Source organism: Hippichthys cyanospilos, chromosome 10 (assembly GCF_059441005.1).
Source record: "Hippichthys cyanospilos isolate Australia breed blue-spotted pipefish chromosome 10, RoL_Hcya_1.0, whole genome shotgun sequence".
NCBI classification, from domain to species: Eukaryota; Metazoa; Chordata; class Actinopteri; order Syngnathiformes; family Syngnathidae; genus Hippichthys; species Hippichthys cyanospilos.
Genome location: NC_142378.1, coordinates 18,761,737 through 18,777,274, shown reverse-complemented (window position 1 = coordinate 18,777,274; position 15,538 = coordinate 18,761,737). Strand labels below are relative to the sequence as shown.

Below are 15,538 nucleotides of genomic sequence, written 5' to 3'. Positions count from 1 at the left end.
TATATATATATATATATATATATATATATATATATATATATATATATATATATATATATATATATATATATATATTTATATATATATATATATATATATCTATATATATATATATATATATATTTATATTTATTTATTTATTTTTATATATATGTGTGTGTGTGTGTATGTGAAGACATCTGGGTGGCTGAGCTTCCTGCAGACAAGATAAGATATCCACAATATTCTTCGGACATAAACCAATCGCCTTCGTGTGCCAGCACGGCTCTGACCGTGAAAGATCTGCTGCTGAGTGGCACAACTGAGCCGGTAAGTGAGACAACCTGGGGTGGCCGATGGAACAAACACTGGTGATAATGAGCCTTTCGAACAGAGATTCACGTTTTTTCTTTGTTCTTCAATGGATTACGATTCCAGTGCACTTAGAAATCTTGATTGCATAGCTCGTGTTAAGAATATGTGTAAACTCATCAGCTCACCATCAAAGTTGGTGCCTATTGTATGCCTTTTATATAAACGTAGGTAATCGCAGTAATCACCAGAGTTGGGCACTTTGTCAGCACAGACGGACTGTCCGTCAGGCCATCCCCAATGAACACCCGTTTTGCCGACGGACAGACGAATGACGGGAATGCTCAAAAAAGAAAAAAAATAAATAAACATTGTGTATTATAAATGTCAGAATTGCAATTTTAACCCCTTATTGTAATCGCCAGAATAGACATTACGTCAGATTTCGGTCACATGTTTGTCAGTCCACCATGTCCATTTTTGATTACTGAGACATAATTGAATTGAGATGGATTTTTTATCTGCTATATTGCTGCATCTTCATAGTACATACTGCAATTAGCCTGTAGTAAATGTGACAGTGACACTTTCCAGTACAGCCAAGCAGTGAAGAAATATGTTCAGTTGATTGAATAAACTGGGTTGCTTTAATGCATCGGCTGTCCCCAACTGGCGGTCCCCAACCACCGGTCCCCAACCACCATTCCGTGGATCAACTGGTACCAGTTCGTGTGGGCTGCACCCGAAATAATGTTTTGGAAATGATTTAGTTTAACAGTTCATACATTTGTGCTTGATCTTGTTTTTTTTGGCGCCACTTCTGGCCGCTGTTGACATTACATACATAGCGACCGGGCACTCTTTTAAGTAATCAATGAATGCAGAACAAATTTGCGTTCATTCTGTGATTGGCTCTTGGCCAGGAAATGCAAGATATAATTTTTTTTAGTTCTTTAATTAAAGACGTAGTACTTTGTTTTACTTGTAGTGCATGTGACAGATGAAATTTAGACAAAACGTTAATGAAACAGTCTTTTATAGTTGTAGGGCAGGCATTTAAAAATGAGAACTGACATTCACCATTTAATTGTCATGTAAAACATGATAATGCCATCCAGTGGACATGATTGCTAATTGCATTCTTGTTCCCTGCATTTCCTCAGATGTGGGATAATAAACATGATGGTGTCTTATACCCTTGGGTTAAACCCCGAAGCTGGCTTTGTTTTTATGTTACACTTGTAGACATTGAGTTTCGATTGCAGTGTAACTGTAGAACCACACAAGGTGTTAATTTTAAGTGTAAGTCTTAAAACAGAAAAAAGAATTAATGTGAGTGCACTCAGGTGGACTACCGCCTAATGAATGACGGACCAGAAAAAAAAGTCAAATGTCGCCCTCTAGTGGTGGCGCAAGGTTGTGCAAAAACACACCGGCAGACTAACATACCAACGATTACAATTTCATCTGACTTGAATAAAATGACTGACAGACAATGATGGAAAGGGGGCCGGGCTCTGACGAATGTCGGACCAGCAAATAAATGTAAGTTGCCCACCTCTGGTAATCACTAATTATATTACATTGGGCGCGCGCCTCGGAGAGGCAACTGGCATGTTTCATCACCATCTTTTGGCTACAGAAAGCCAAAGAGATAAAACTTTGCAAACATAATTCAAATCATGTTTTGGATGTTGTTGTTTTTTTTTTTTGTTTTTTTTTTTGGGGGGGGGGGTTATGCCAATGGTAAATAAAAAAGGGGGTAAGAAGTAGAAGAACGAGGAGGAGGAAGAGTAGAGTTACCCTCTACACAGAAAACATTGGAAAGCATCACAACACAGGCACGACAATTGGTTTGGGAGTTTGGATGACCAGTTATTCTTTGCATTTGAAGTCACTCACCACACATAAAAGAATCGGTGCACAATCAACGCCAGCAAAAGCGTATCTTGTTGAGAAACAACAAGAATTTACCTTGGCGTCTGGAAAGTGTTGGATATTTGCTATGGAATCTGTACTGAGCAGCAGTTATGGCTCCCTTGTTGTGTTCGTGGACGCTCGGATGATCTCTGCCAGAAAAGCCATGAGTCTGTGCGTGCCAACACATCTACATGTTGTCATTGATGATGTGTTGCCCTTGCTTGCTTTCTACTTGACTGATAAGAGTGTGTTTGTATTTGCATGAAGAAATGATAAAGCATTGCTCCATCAAGACTACCCATTTTACCATTTTTGGTAAAAATGGTGTGCCTGTATCACAGCGGGACTTAATTGTTGGCAAGGAGTCACTTTTCAGCTTTGTGCTGGTCAAACAATGACTATGAGGCCCTTCGGTGTTTACATATAGAGTAATTGCCCGAGTTTTTTAGATTTAATGCTACTGTGCACTGAAACCAATGATGCCTTCTCTCTCTCTTTCTCTCTGTCTCTCTCTTTCACTCTCTCTCTCTGTCTCTCTGTATGTCTGTCTGAATAAAATGGTCATAGGCCTGCTAAGTATGGTCACCGCAATGCATGTACCTCAAAATAACAAGGTGTCGCTTTAACACTTGTGCTGTCATGATGTTAATTGAAGCATCTTCATGCAAGTTGTATCACAAAATGTACAGTGACACAATAGGCCTGGCTCTTTGTAGCACAAACCCCGAAAGGTTTGGTCACAAGGATGGATGAAAACAGGGCAATGTAGTATATTTTTCTCTGTGAAGAGGGTCCGTCCCAATGGTGCTTCAGAGACACCACCAGGCTAAGTAGATTGCTAATGGAAATGCTAATGTAAAAACTTACTTGACTCAGTCATGTTGTTAAGAAAAAATTTGTATTCTTCCATAATACAACTGATGTCAAGCTCTTTCCCAAAAGAATCACGCGCCCCAAGAGTTGCCTAGATTCCCTACACGTTTCCGTTCAATTTACCTCTTACGTGTCCCCTTTTGTTGCCTGTGCAACCCTTGGCTCCAGGGTCCACCAGATGTCACCTCACCAAAGGCAATAGAGGGACAGGGAGTCCCTCGCAACCTCACGTTCACACCTAGGAAAAGCACACCCCAAGAGTCATGTCTGTTATCTGCCTTGTGTTTTGCTCATGTTTGAAGTCTCTGCTGAGACTGACCAAAACACAATAACACAAACAGTCTTCTCACAAATAATGGGAGAAAGTTCATGACTATTCTGTCATATTTTCTGCTCTAGAAGGCACACCTTAAAGCTTTCGGGGGTTTTTATGAGCTTGTATGCCTTATAATCCAGTGCGCCATTGAAATGTGAGTTTTCATTTTCAAGGGAACAAAAAATTAAAAGAACTTAATCACCATGTAAATTTCTCCATTAAAAACATAACTTCTGCATTTCAATTATAAATGTACTTTTTGCAATTAAAAAAATATATGTATATTTATATTTATATTATATATATATATATATATATATATATATATATATATATATATATATATATATATATATATATATATATATATATATATATATTGTGGCATTACGAGGGGACGTGTAGTGGAGGGCCACTACTTCCCCTTCAATAAGCAAACGCCACATCGAAAAATGGCCGACATGCCGAGGACTCCATTGCCCAGCATGCATCACAGCCTCAACAGGTGCAAGCCGCTTAAGGCCTTAAGCCATCAGATAAAACCAGGCCTGGCTGATTGGGGAAAAAACAGGCAGCTCAAGAAGAGACACTTGAGACAGAAAAGAGAGCGCCACTGAAGCCAAAACTAGAGAGACGTGAGAACAGAATTTTTTTGGACTTTGACCGTTTTGAACTACTTCAATTTGAACTTTGTGAGACAGTTTTTGAATCCAGTGAACAGACTTTATTTCAAGTTTTTGCATTCTGATCATCTATTTTTCCTGCATTTATTTGTACTTTGTGAGAAAAGTAGTTTTGGACTCCGAGAACCAACCTGATTTCTATTACAGTACTGCCTTTTGACCACCTGTTTTTGAAATTGTTTCTTTGAATTTTGTGAGACTAAATAAATAATCAATTTTGAAAATATTGCCTCGCTGAACCCATCTGCCCTTGCACACTTCATGCGACGTCACTATATAAATGGACAAGGAGCAAGTGCAATTTTTATCACGTAAATCCAGAAACTGTTAAATCAACAAAATAATAAATGTTAAGGTTTTTTGGTTGCAATTTAATGTTAAAAAAAGCTTAATATTTAATAGAATCATAATTTTAGTCTCTTTACTTTTAATTCGTTATGGCATTAGAGTCTTTTAATGTAATCAGGAGATATTTTTTTCCCCCCCATTCTTCAAATTGTTCCGGTACTCTCCATACATCAACTTTATTCTTAAATTCTGATTGAAAAGTTTGTTTGCCTTATCTGATTGTTTTGTTGACAGTGAGTGTACTCCTTGTCATTCAATTGCATGGGAGTAAAACAGCCAAATGTCATGCGATGGCCGGTCAACGCTTCAAAATAAACTGTAGCACAACAAATAATCTGTGGACAACATTAGTATGCTCTTGTTGTAAAGTTCCTACCAGAAGCTTCATCACATTTGTCCTCTTTACAAACCTTTGCTCCCATAGAGTGAGCAACAAATCTCGACTCTAGCTATAATCAACACGGTGTTGTTCTGAAATCACATTCAATCGCCAATTCGAGGTGCTAAAAAAAATTGAGAAATCAAATAAACTACTGTTACATTTTATTGATGTTGTTGCCAGTGTTTAGCGCTGCATCTAGCACATGGGTCGGCATCCCAAATAGTTGAAAGAGACATATTGAACCAAATAAATAAATGAATCTGTCTGGAGCCTTAAAAAAGTGAACCTATAAGCCTTGCAATGAAGGCAAAATATGCCGCATGTGTCTACATTATCTCTATTAGCATATTATCACAATGACTAAGTAGGCTACAATAATGATATTTATTTTCCCTGCAGCACACGCATCCTGGATAGAACAATGTGCCACTTGACTACTCTGCTGTACGATGGTTAAGTTTAACTTACATGACAATGTTAAAGGATATAGATAATGGTATTTTTCCACTTTCCAAAGTTAAATGTATGCATATTAATTACGCTTGGCACATTGGCAATTTAATTTCTTCATTTAATTTTAATTTTTCCAACCACAAAGTTAAACGTCATGGTTAATCGCATTGATGAAATTCTAGAAATACAATAAAGAAATAGATTTTTTTGTTATTCTTTTTGGGGTATTCGAAAAAACATCAATAAGAAGCAATGCCATCCTCGGATCTGAGCGATAAAATAATAACAAACCTGTGTTATCCCAAATATATCCTGACAGAAATCAGAAATCTCTTGATAAAAACAGACGTGTTACTAAAAATGTGCCTATGACAGGAATGTGTTCAGTTACTTCTTTTTTTGAACATCACTGGACAGCTTCTCAAAATGGAACATGTATGATGAGTGAAAAATCCATCAAGGGTTTTTTTTTTTTACTGGAAAAAATGTCATCTCACTCTCATGGATTCACTCTCGTGAGACATCTTGTCTTGTGGGATTTGGGTCTTGACACAGCTCCAGTAACTACGTTTATAATAAACCGGTAGCACCTAAATCTACATTGGATTTCGCTAAGTAAATTTGTTCAATTAGTTCAAAAGTGAAGTCGGAGAACGATAAATATCACAATAATCTCATCCTTCCCATGCTTATGGAGGACCCCTCAAAATTGTGAAAGCAATGTTAGCCTACACAAAAAAAAAAGACATATGGGAGTACTGTATTTGGTAGAAAGTAACATTAATTAATAATTATGACTATTTGTTGTTTGCGTTGCCTTTGGTAATTTTTTAGTATTCACACAGGCAATGATCAATGCAAATGCTAATTGAAACTTTACTAAGGGCATTTCTACATTTGTTGAGACATTTTAGAGGCATTCTGATTGATATTCCAAAAACAATGAGCGTGCAGAAAATGTCATTAAGTAGCTTCTTAGTAACCGTTTTATGCAAATATTGGCTGGGTCACATGGTAAGGCATATTTATATGCTGAGGGTGTAGTGTGCAAAACAAATCATAACAGGCATCTAAGATTACAAAATGAGTGACTTTCTAGTTTTGTCTGTTTTAAACACAGCTTAACGTCATGTTTTGGTAGCGGAACAAGTCTTCAATATTCAGACTGAGTGAGGCAAAGGCTAAAAGTGAGTCTTGTTTTTTCACCTGACAGCCAAAAGTTGAGTATTTTCTTTTGATCTAACCTTTATAACTTTTTCAATTCCTCCAGTCTTTCTTGAGTGGCTGTTTTGCATTATTCTTTCATGTCGGATCAACATAGTAATTGCTTGCACCATTATGTCGGCGCCGACCGCAGCAAGACTTTTCTACAAGAACACATGGATAGTTTTGGAGTGCCAGCGACGCTATTTTTAGCCTCGGCTCATGGACTGATTAATATCGTTTGGTCTCAATACGAGCCCCCCGACACTAGATTTGAAATCACAAACAAAAGTGTCGTCAGTCAATGCAGGCCATCGACCATTCCTAATGCTGTATTTCAATCCTTTTTACCTTAATTACTCAAACATGAGAATCGTCAGGAAATTTCAAGTATTCAAGCTTTGCAGCCCAGTTGATTAAGGCGAGTGGCAGAATGCCGCTTGGCTCGTCACACTCTAATTTCTAGAGGGTTAGCGGCGGAATGAGAGCAATGGCGGCAAGTGGCCCGCTAATTTAACTACTCCTTGCGAGGCTACACGGAGGCTGGTGGGAAGCTGTAATAGGGTGACGGCAGCAAGAACGTGTAATCAAGCGGCAGCGCTGCTGAATCACACATTTGTATTCCCGTCTCACTTCCAGCCCCCACAGCCATTCCAACAGTCCATTCAAGAACTGATTCTCAATGAAGATGAGAAGAAGCTCCTCGCCAAGGAGGGCGTGACTCTGCCCAGCCAACTGCCACTCACCAAGGTTCGTTATTGCAGCTAAACAATTTGAGCACTCACAACCCCCCTCGTTTCAATTTTCTCCCTTTGCCGATCAGTACGAAGAAAGGATCCTGAAGAAAATACGCAGAAAGATTCGCAATAAGCAGTCGGCCCAGGAGAGCCGCAAGAAGAAGAAGGAGTACATTGATGGACTGGAAAGCAGGTAATGTTTCCAAGCCCTGGAAAGCGAGTAACGTTTCCAATTACACGTCACATTTTACCTTGCTGTGAGGATTTGAACAGCGACATCACTAAAATCCCATTGTGTTTTTTTATTGATTCTCATGATTTTGCAATGTTTTGATTTTTAATAGCGTGACCTCTGTAGGTCACCTCTGTGAGTTACCTTGCATAGAGAGTAAACCCAAACAATTTGTGGAGAATAGCGACTGAGCTTTGCAGCAAATAGTGAAAGTCACGCAATAAATCCTCCCCATTTATTGATATAATTGTTTACAATTATTCATTCTCAAAGTTTCATGGTACAAGAGCTTTCTTGAGTGGTATGCAAAAGACTGGATTAGAGCTTCAAACTAGGGATCTCCCTGTCACATTTTTGCCATCAGAATCCGAGTCACCTGATTTTGACGTTCTGCAGATACCGAGTTCCAATTAGATGACACGGAAAATGAAAAGGAGAGTTAAAAAAAAGTATATCCAAAATGTCTTTCTTTCAGCAAAAGTATGGCAACATGAAACCTATTATATAGCTCTTAGAGCAGGACAGTATTTCACAGTACAAGTCGATAGCATCTTGGGGGGGTTCAAATTTTTTCAGCAGACTTTGACACATGTTGAAAAGGAAAAGACGGCTTGACTTGTTTCCTTCCGCCTTTTGACGTGCGCTTGACACGTGGGGGGGGGGGGGGGGGGGCAAGCGAAAGACAACCTTTCACACGCTCTGATCTCACAACAATCACTTAGGTAAAGAACATTTATTACAACATCTGTTTCAGCATTTGTGTCAATGTGGGTGCACATTGCATTGCGCTTTGCACTTTTACACTTGCCCCACCCCCCCAGAATGTCATTGGATATGTCATTGGGGGCGGGGGGGGACTTATGAGCAAGGTCGACTTGCACTCAGAGAAATACAGTACAGTATTGTGATTTGAGGTCACTTTTTTAAATTTGAGGCACTTTGATGCACTTGGTTAGCTTTTTCTGTTTCTGTAGAAATTATTGAACAGTTGTTGAAAGTTCATTTATATTGCTTTTTTCTTTTGTTAATGTTAAAAGGATACAGGTTTAGGTATAGTTATACAATTTTGATGGATCATAATCTTATTTATGGTCAGCGCTTCGATTGGGGGGGGGGGGGGGGTGCAAAAGGTTTTCTCTATCCTGGGGGGGCTTGGCAAAATAGTGAGAAGCAAAAAGTGAGAAGCACTGCTGACTATCAAAAATTTAACATGCTATGATACTGTACAAATCCTTTAAATGTTTTCCCCTCGATTCCGATCAACTGAAAAATCATTCAACTAGGCTCAATTTTCAATCACGTGATCAACATCACTTGCATAGTTCAAACTCCTCATTGTTGTTGAGTGACTTTAAAAATTATTCCTTTGTGCAGTTCAGTTGTATTTAAAGAGGAAATCAATGTAAATATGTATTTTGTAGACATACTAAATTGTCCTTAGGTGTGATTGGGTGCATGAATGATTGTTCGTATCCGGCAATATGCTGGCGACTAGTTGAGGGTGTCCCCTGCCTACTGCCCATAGTCAGCTGAGATAGGCACCAGCATGCCTGTGACCCTTTTGAGGATAGGTGGCTTTAGAAAAACGACTTGATGGACGAATGGATATTTTCTTTGCAATAATATGTTCGACAAAACCCCATTAATCCAGAAATGGCATTCTGACAGCTGTGCTTGTGGAATATGAATTAGCTAGTGAAGAATCATAGATCACATGTTTTCCAAATTTGATCACGTGATGGTTGCAAGGTCAGCCATGACTTCTTACGTGAGCAACGTTGTCATTTTTAGTCAACAACACGTGTCAACAAGCAATTTTCATCAGACTTCTGTGTTCAAGACTATTGGGAGCACATAAAACTGATGTTGTGTGCTTAATCAATTTTCATTGAAATTACTTATTTAGGTTTAATTTTTAATTTAATTTTCATGAGCATTTTTATTCGAACCACATATACAATACAATTAGGCGATGCCAAAGCTCAAGACTTATTTTGTTCATTGACTGAAGCTTGAATATCTTGTGTGATGGTCTTTTCTGAAGAGGTTCAAGTCAATCTATTCAATGCGTCTCTCCCTTTTGTACAGTGATATTATACTTAGAGTGGTAGTGGTTCAATAGCATCTTTCCTTGAGTCCAGAATGAACTCCTTTGTTTTCAAAATTGTGTAACATCGTGAACCCAACTTACACCCGTCATCTCTGAATGCTATCTTATCTGCAATCAAGATGAGTCCACTTGTGGACGGTTTGTCAAAAGTACCTGAACCAGTGGCAGATGGGGGTGGAGATAATAGGATTGAAAGCGGAGCTGTGGGTGATCCCCTGCAATATTTTCCAATGCTGTGCCATTGTTCAGTTTCATTTTGGCCCAATAATGTCAAAATTGAATGAACTTTGCTTAAATGCCATTTTGGAAGTGGGCTTGCACAACCCGCCTTCCAGTTTTGAACACAGCGTTGTTCCAAGCTTAAACTGCTGCGATATCTCTGTATGTTTTCAGAATGGCTGCATGCAGCGCACATAACCAGGAGCTGCAACGGAAAGTGTCTCAGCTTGAGAAATGTAACATGTAAGAGATTTTAAAATGGGACTCCTTTTATTTCACGTGTGCGCGAGCACTCGCGCTGGAATCCTAAGGGAGTCACCCTCTTCACAACTGCTCCTACATATTTCTTTGTCCTCCAGCCCTCATACAACCTTATATTTCAGGCCTGTCTTTTTTTCTGATTATTTTTTTATGAATTTCTCTCCACAGTTCACTAATGGAACAATTGCGTCGGCTCCAAGCTCTGGTCATGAATACATCTAACAAGCCAGCCCAGACAGGGACGTGCGTGCTGGTATGAATTCATGTACCAAGACACAGCATTTAAGAAAAAAACAATAACACAATATGAATGCGCCAAATCGGGACAATACATCCAAAAGAACAATGAAAAAAAAAGCAGAACCCTGAAGAATAAAAGCTACATTTTTTAATGGATGCCATGTTCGGTCTTTGATCAGCACCCGTAGCCCAGTGTGTGCCGCCCAAGGCTATGAGGAGGGAGGAATATCTGGAAATTGAGCTTTAATGAATATGAATGTGTGTCAGAACACAGTCACTGAATACATTATCCTGCCAACCAGGGAAGCATAGAAAGATAAACAAACTAGACCAAAAAGCTCAGTTGTGTTGCCACGGTGGTTGCTATTGATTGCTTATGGATGGATGGATGGATGGATGGATGGATGGATGGATGGATGGATGGATGGATGGATTAATGGATGGATGGATGGATGGATGGAGCAAATAACTGGAAGGAGCTAAAATTGGTTTGGAGGAAAGGCTGAGGCCCTTCAGTAGAGTAAATCAATTACCAAAGAAGTCAAATATGCCAATAACTCTTGTCCATCTAGTATTTAGTGACTGGGTTCAATCAAATATTCATCCCTTTTCAATTATCATAGCGTTTTCACACAATTAAAAGGATGACGTGCTACTTGACCAATTCTCCTCAGTGCTAAAAATAAGTCTAAAATTATATGAAAATGATAACCTTTTTAAGGTCAGCTCATCAACTGTCAAATAGGTAACAAGCTGGTTTTGACAATGAGAATAAAAAATAGGAGTTTTTAAAAGCAGGAATCAGTAAAAAGTTGAGGCGGAAAAATGTAGAAATACCTGAAAAGTCTTATCTACCGCATAGTTCTCTAACTCCAATCCTCGATGGCAGCAATCCAGCATGTTTCCGATTCTTCTCTTTCAAACACAGCTGAGTCAAATGATTAGCTCATCAGCAAGCTCTGCATGATCTCGAAAAGCATTTGAATCATGTGTGTTTGAGAGAGAAAACTTGAAAAAATGCAGCACTGCGGCTCTCATGGACTGCAGTTTGAGACCTGCAATAAGACCTTTTCACCACTGTGAAAAAATGAGGCTTCTTTCTCGCCAACAGTAATTGGGATTTAGTTCTAGACAACTCTGAACGCATTCTGTGTAATATATGCAAGCAGTGATTTTTAGCTCTCCACCCCCTTTCTGCTCTGCTTTTGACTTCTTTATCCTCCCCAATTTAGGTGCTTTTGCTGTCCTTCTCCCTAATCCTCTTCCCGAGCCTCAAGCCCTACGCTGACACCAAAGTCAGCCAAGGAGACTTCAGCCCTGTAAGAAGTGAGTAACCTTGAGTGCTAAATAGCTCCCAGCGTGCAACCACCTGACAAACATGGCAACTCCCCTGTGAGTGACAGCCCCAAAACCACCACACCATCCCCTCCCAGAGTTGACCGTTAAAGGTGACATGTGGCATGCTGGGGAAAAGCCTTTCAGCTGTCTGAGGATGTTGTTGGTCAATTTCAATTGCACTGAGCTTATTACTTTTAAATGTAGTTTACTGTTTTCAAACTCATTGGGTTAGGGTAGTGATGGGTCAAGGATTTACAGTACAGTGGTATGTGTGTGTGTGTGTATATATATATATATATATATATATATATATATATATATATATATATATATATATATATATATATATATATATATATATATATATATATATATATATATATATATATATATATATATACACACACACACACACACACACACACACACACACACACACACACATATATACAGGGTGTTCCAAAATGGTTGACCTCTTTGTAAATGCCCATATCTCCATAACTAATTGATGTATCTTAATGAAACTAAATACACTTTTTTTTGAAGGTCATACATTTTATTTGTTAAATTTACAAAGAAAAGTACAAATACTTGTTGGTTCTATGACAGATTTTCATAAATGTTCAAAATGAGCGCCGTCTGTGACTGTGCACACGTTGATGTCAGTCCTGGCGATTTATATGCATTAGTAGCCCTTAACGCTAACGCTTTTTGACCACAGCCATTGATTCACATATTTTCAATTCCATTTCATTGTTTTTCCTTAAAATGAAATCTTGAACAGATACAAACATTTGCTTTACCAGTGGATTTTCTCCTGGTGGCTTCGAATTGAAAAAAAAAAGAAAAAAGATAAGCCAAAGAGGACCATCTTTATTTTATAAAAAAAATATATATTTTTTTTAATTAGGAATAACATGTTAGGTCTGTAAGATAATGATTCTCTTCCCAAAATAGAACTTCATATTTGTAATATTACAATTGTTTTACTATAAAATAACATTAGGCAGCAAAAAAGAACGGTAAAATAATATGTCCCAAATTTCACTTTACACTTATTTACATGAAGGTATCGTTTGAAAAAACATGACACCATCAGCATTTGGCATCTGAGATTTCGCAGTTTTTGCGAGCAGATTTGCCAATGGCTCACCAATTCACATTGGAGCAGCAGTGCAAAACCCCCATCTGGCAAGAGGGATTTTTTCTCTCTCTCTGACTGCAGTTCAGCACCAATTTGAGAATATTTACACAAGTATCTGTTCTTGAACAACCACAAAGCGGAAGGTCTGCCACTTCTACTGTGGCCATCAGTGCAAAAGTCAGGGAAAGTTCATTTAAAAGGCATCAACAAATCCTTGATTCGGCAGCTACTTAGAAGTGTGATAATATGTGTAAAGTATAAGCAACTTCAGATATGATGTTCAACATCTTGATCATATGTCAATTGGCGAGCCATGGACAATCAAATTTTATGCTTATTCGCCTCACAGTCAAGAGGTTCTGGGCCTGAGTCATGCAAGCGTGTACTTCCTGCACTTGTATTTGTTTTCTCCAAACCTTCCTCTGACAAAAAAAACAAACATATACATGTTGAGTTCATTGAAGGCTCTAAACCACAGAAGTCAAACTCCGGGCCTCGAGGGCCAGTATCTTGCATGTTTTCCAGGTGTCTCTCCTCAAAACACCTGATTCTCACGATTAGTTCATCAGCAAGCTCTGCAGGAGCTTGAAACTGATCCTAATCATTTGAATCGGGTGTGTTTGAGAGAGACGTGTCAAAAACATGCAGGAAACTGGCGCTCGAGGCCTGGAGTTTGACACCTATGCAATTGTCAGGTTGTGGTAAGGCATGTGTTTATACAGTATGTGCCCCTGCTGTCTATTAGTCAAGCTGTACCCCTCCTCTCATCCAACATTAACTGAGGAGGCCTCGAGCTCACGTTTGACCGCAGTGAAGGATTTGCATCATTACTCATGTGGCTGGCATTTTTATGTGTAGTATGGTCTGCTCAGGACAAATATCTGGGTTATATCGAATTAAATATAATGCACCTCCAGGATTTCCATTTGAATGTTTAGAACTGGGCGGCTCGGTAGAGCAGTGGTTAGCACGACCGCCTCACAGTTCAGGGACCTGAGTTCAAATCCATCTCGCTCCTGCCTTCCTGTGTGGCGTTTGCATGTTCTCCCCGTCCGTATGGGTTTTCTCTGGGCACTTCCTCCCACACTCTAAAACATTCATGGCAGGTCTTTTAGACATACTAAATTGTCCCTCGGTGTGACTGGGTGCATGTATGGTTGTTGGTCTCTGTGTTCCCTGCAACTGGCTGACAACCAGTTGAGGGTGTCCCCTGCCTACTGCCCAAAGTCAGCTGGGAGAAGCACCAGCACCCTCGCGAGAATAAGTAGCTCTAGAAAATGGATGTTTGGAACTGAGGGAGAATTTTCCACAGACGGCAGATACAAGTGTTTGGCCTTGACAGCAGTTTATGCTTGACTGCGCTCATGTCTTTGTCAACGGTATACAAAGAATTCATTGTCGGATTTTAAACACTTACATAAGCTTACATGCTTGCTTAACATGACGCCAGTCCATGAACTGTAATAAGCCGCTGTTCCACAGATGTGTATCTCACACTGGCCCTTTATTTCTCAGTCCAGTCACGGTCCCTGCAAAACGTTCAGGCCTCCCGCGTGCTGCACGTCATCGATCACCCGTTTCCTGCCCAAGGCGAATCGAAGTCAGTACACCGTCATATCCCAGGAGATATGGGATTGGAAATCACCACCCTGATGGGGAATATGAAGCTGAACCGAGAGCTGGATGTCGTGTCACCGAACCGGAGCCAGGAAGAAAGCCTGAGTCACTTCCACGTGGACCCGGTCACCGGCCACATCGACACCGTGACTTTGGATACGAAACGCTCTGCCGGGTTGCCCCCCAATGCTGACGACATGTAAAAGATGCTTTGATTCTCTTGAATCATCATCAGTCTTTTCTTAGATCTATTTTTTTTAATCGTTTCATGATCTGTTTGCCCTTTCGTGTTGCAATGCTCTTTTGTATTCGTGAGTGCATTTCCGAATGTTAAACATACTTCAACGTCAACTTTTGGCATTTTGAGTCATAAGCGATCTCGCAGAACAATTTCTGAATTGACTTTATTGTGAGGAATATACTCCAAATTCATATGAGAAAATCAACAATGTGCGGTCCATATAAAACCTTTTTCTTGTGTGTGTATTTTTATGTCTCACAGATGCTCTAAACTAATCTAAACACACTTTTTCATTTGTCACTCCCAATAGAAATTTATTGTATAACTATCGAAAGAGAAAGAGAATTAAAGATAGATTCACACAAAAATGCTTCACCTAACCTTATTTGGTCTTATGAATGCTATTAGATTAAAGCTAACATATAGGGCAAATGGAAATAAGCACAGTTGTCACAGTTTTGGAAACCTTCAAACAACTGTGTCTTAAAAGAGGCGGTCAAGTAAAATGTTTCATTGATAATATGTCGTACGCAGCCCAAAATAGTCCAAACAAGGTATTCTTTTTATTGCTTTTGCAGACTATGAATTAAGCAGCAAAAGCCAACCGTTTTTACCCATTGAAGGGTGTGGCCATTTTGCTCTTTGGTCCTGACTCAAAACTGGCATAATTGCCCAGAGCTCAGGTAAATATCAATCATGACTCAGCGGATAAATGCCAGATCAAATTTACAAAACGTTGGTCTATTTTAGAGAAAAATGCTGGAATGTATTAATGACTTTTACTTTCATTTCAATGAGAAAAGATGATTTGAGACACGGATTGAATTAAATTGCAAGACACCACTGTATTGGAAAAAAAATTGTCAAAATTGTCACTTAAAAAACTGCACTTAGAGAGCAGCGGCACTTTGGCGCAACATCGTACAAATA

At 39.2% G+C, this 15,538-nt stretch overlaps 1 protein-coding gene across 4 annotated transcripts in view; it reads left to right on the top strand.

The window, feature by feature from the left end:
* The window catches only part of creb3l3a (cAMP responsive element binding protein 3-like 3a), a 37,859-nt gene extending 23,006 nt beyond the window's left edge, over nucleotides 1-14,853 (top strand). For all 4 annotated transcript variants that reach the window (XM_088426242.1, XM_088426241.1, XM_088426240.1 and 1 more), the window contains 7 exons: nucleotides 176-309; nucleotides 7,109-7,219; nucleotides 7,293-7,399; nucleotides 9,942-10,010; nucleotides 10,197-10,281; nucleotides 11,501-11,594; nucleotides 14,266-14,853. In XM_088426242.1, coding sequence (XP_088282368.1) covers nucleotides 176-309; nucleotides 7,109-7,219; nucleotides 7,293-7,399; nucleotides 9,942-10,010; nucleotides 10,197-10,281; nucleotides 11,501-11,594; nucleotides 14,266-14,570 — 905 coding nt within the window. In that variant the 3' untranslated portion in view covers nucleotides 14,571-14,853. The remainder of the gene's footprint in view (nucleotides 1-175; nucleotides 310-7,108; nucleotides 7,220-7,292; nucleotides 7,400-9,941; nucleotides 10,011-10,196; nucleotides 10,282-11,500; nucleotides 11,595-14,265) is intronic.
* The last annotated feature ends 685 nt before the right edge of the window (nucleotides 14,854-15,538 follow it).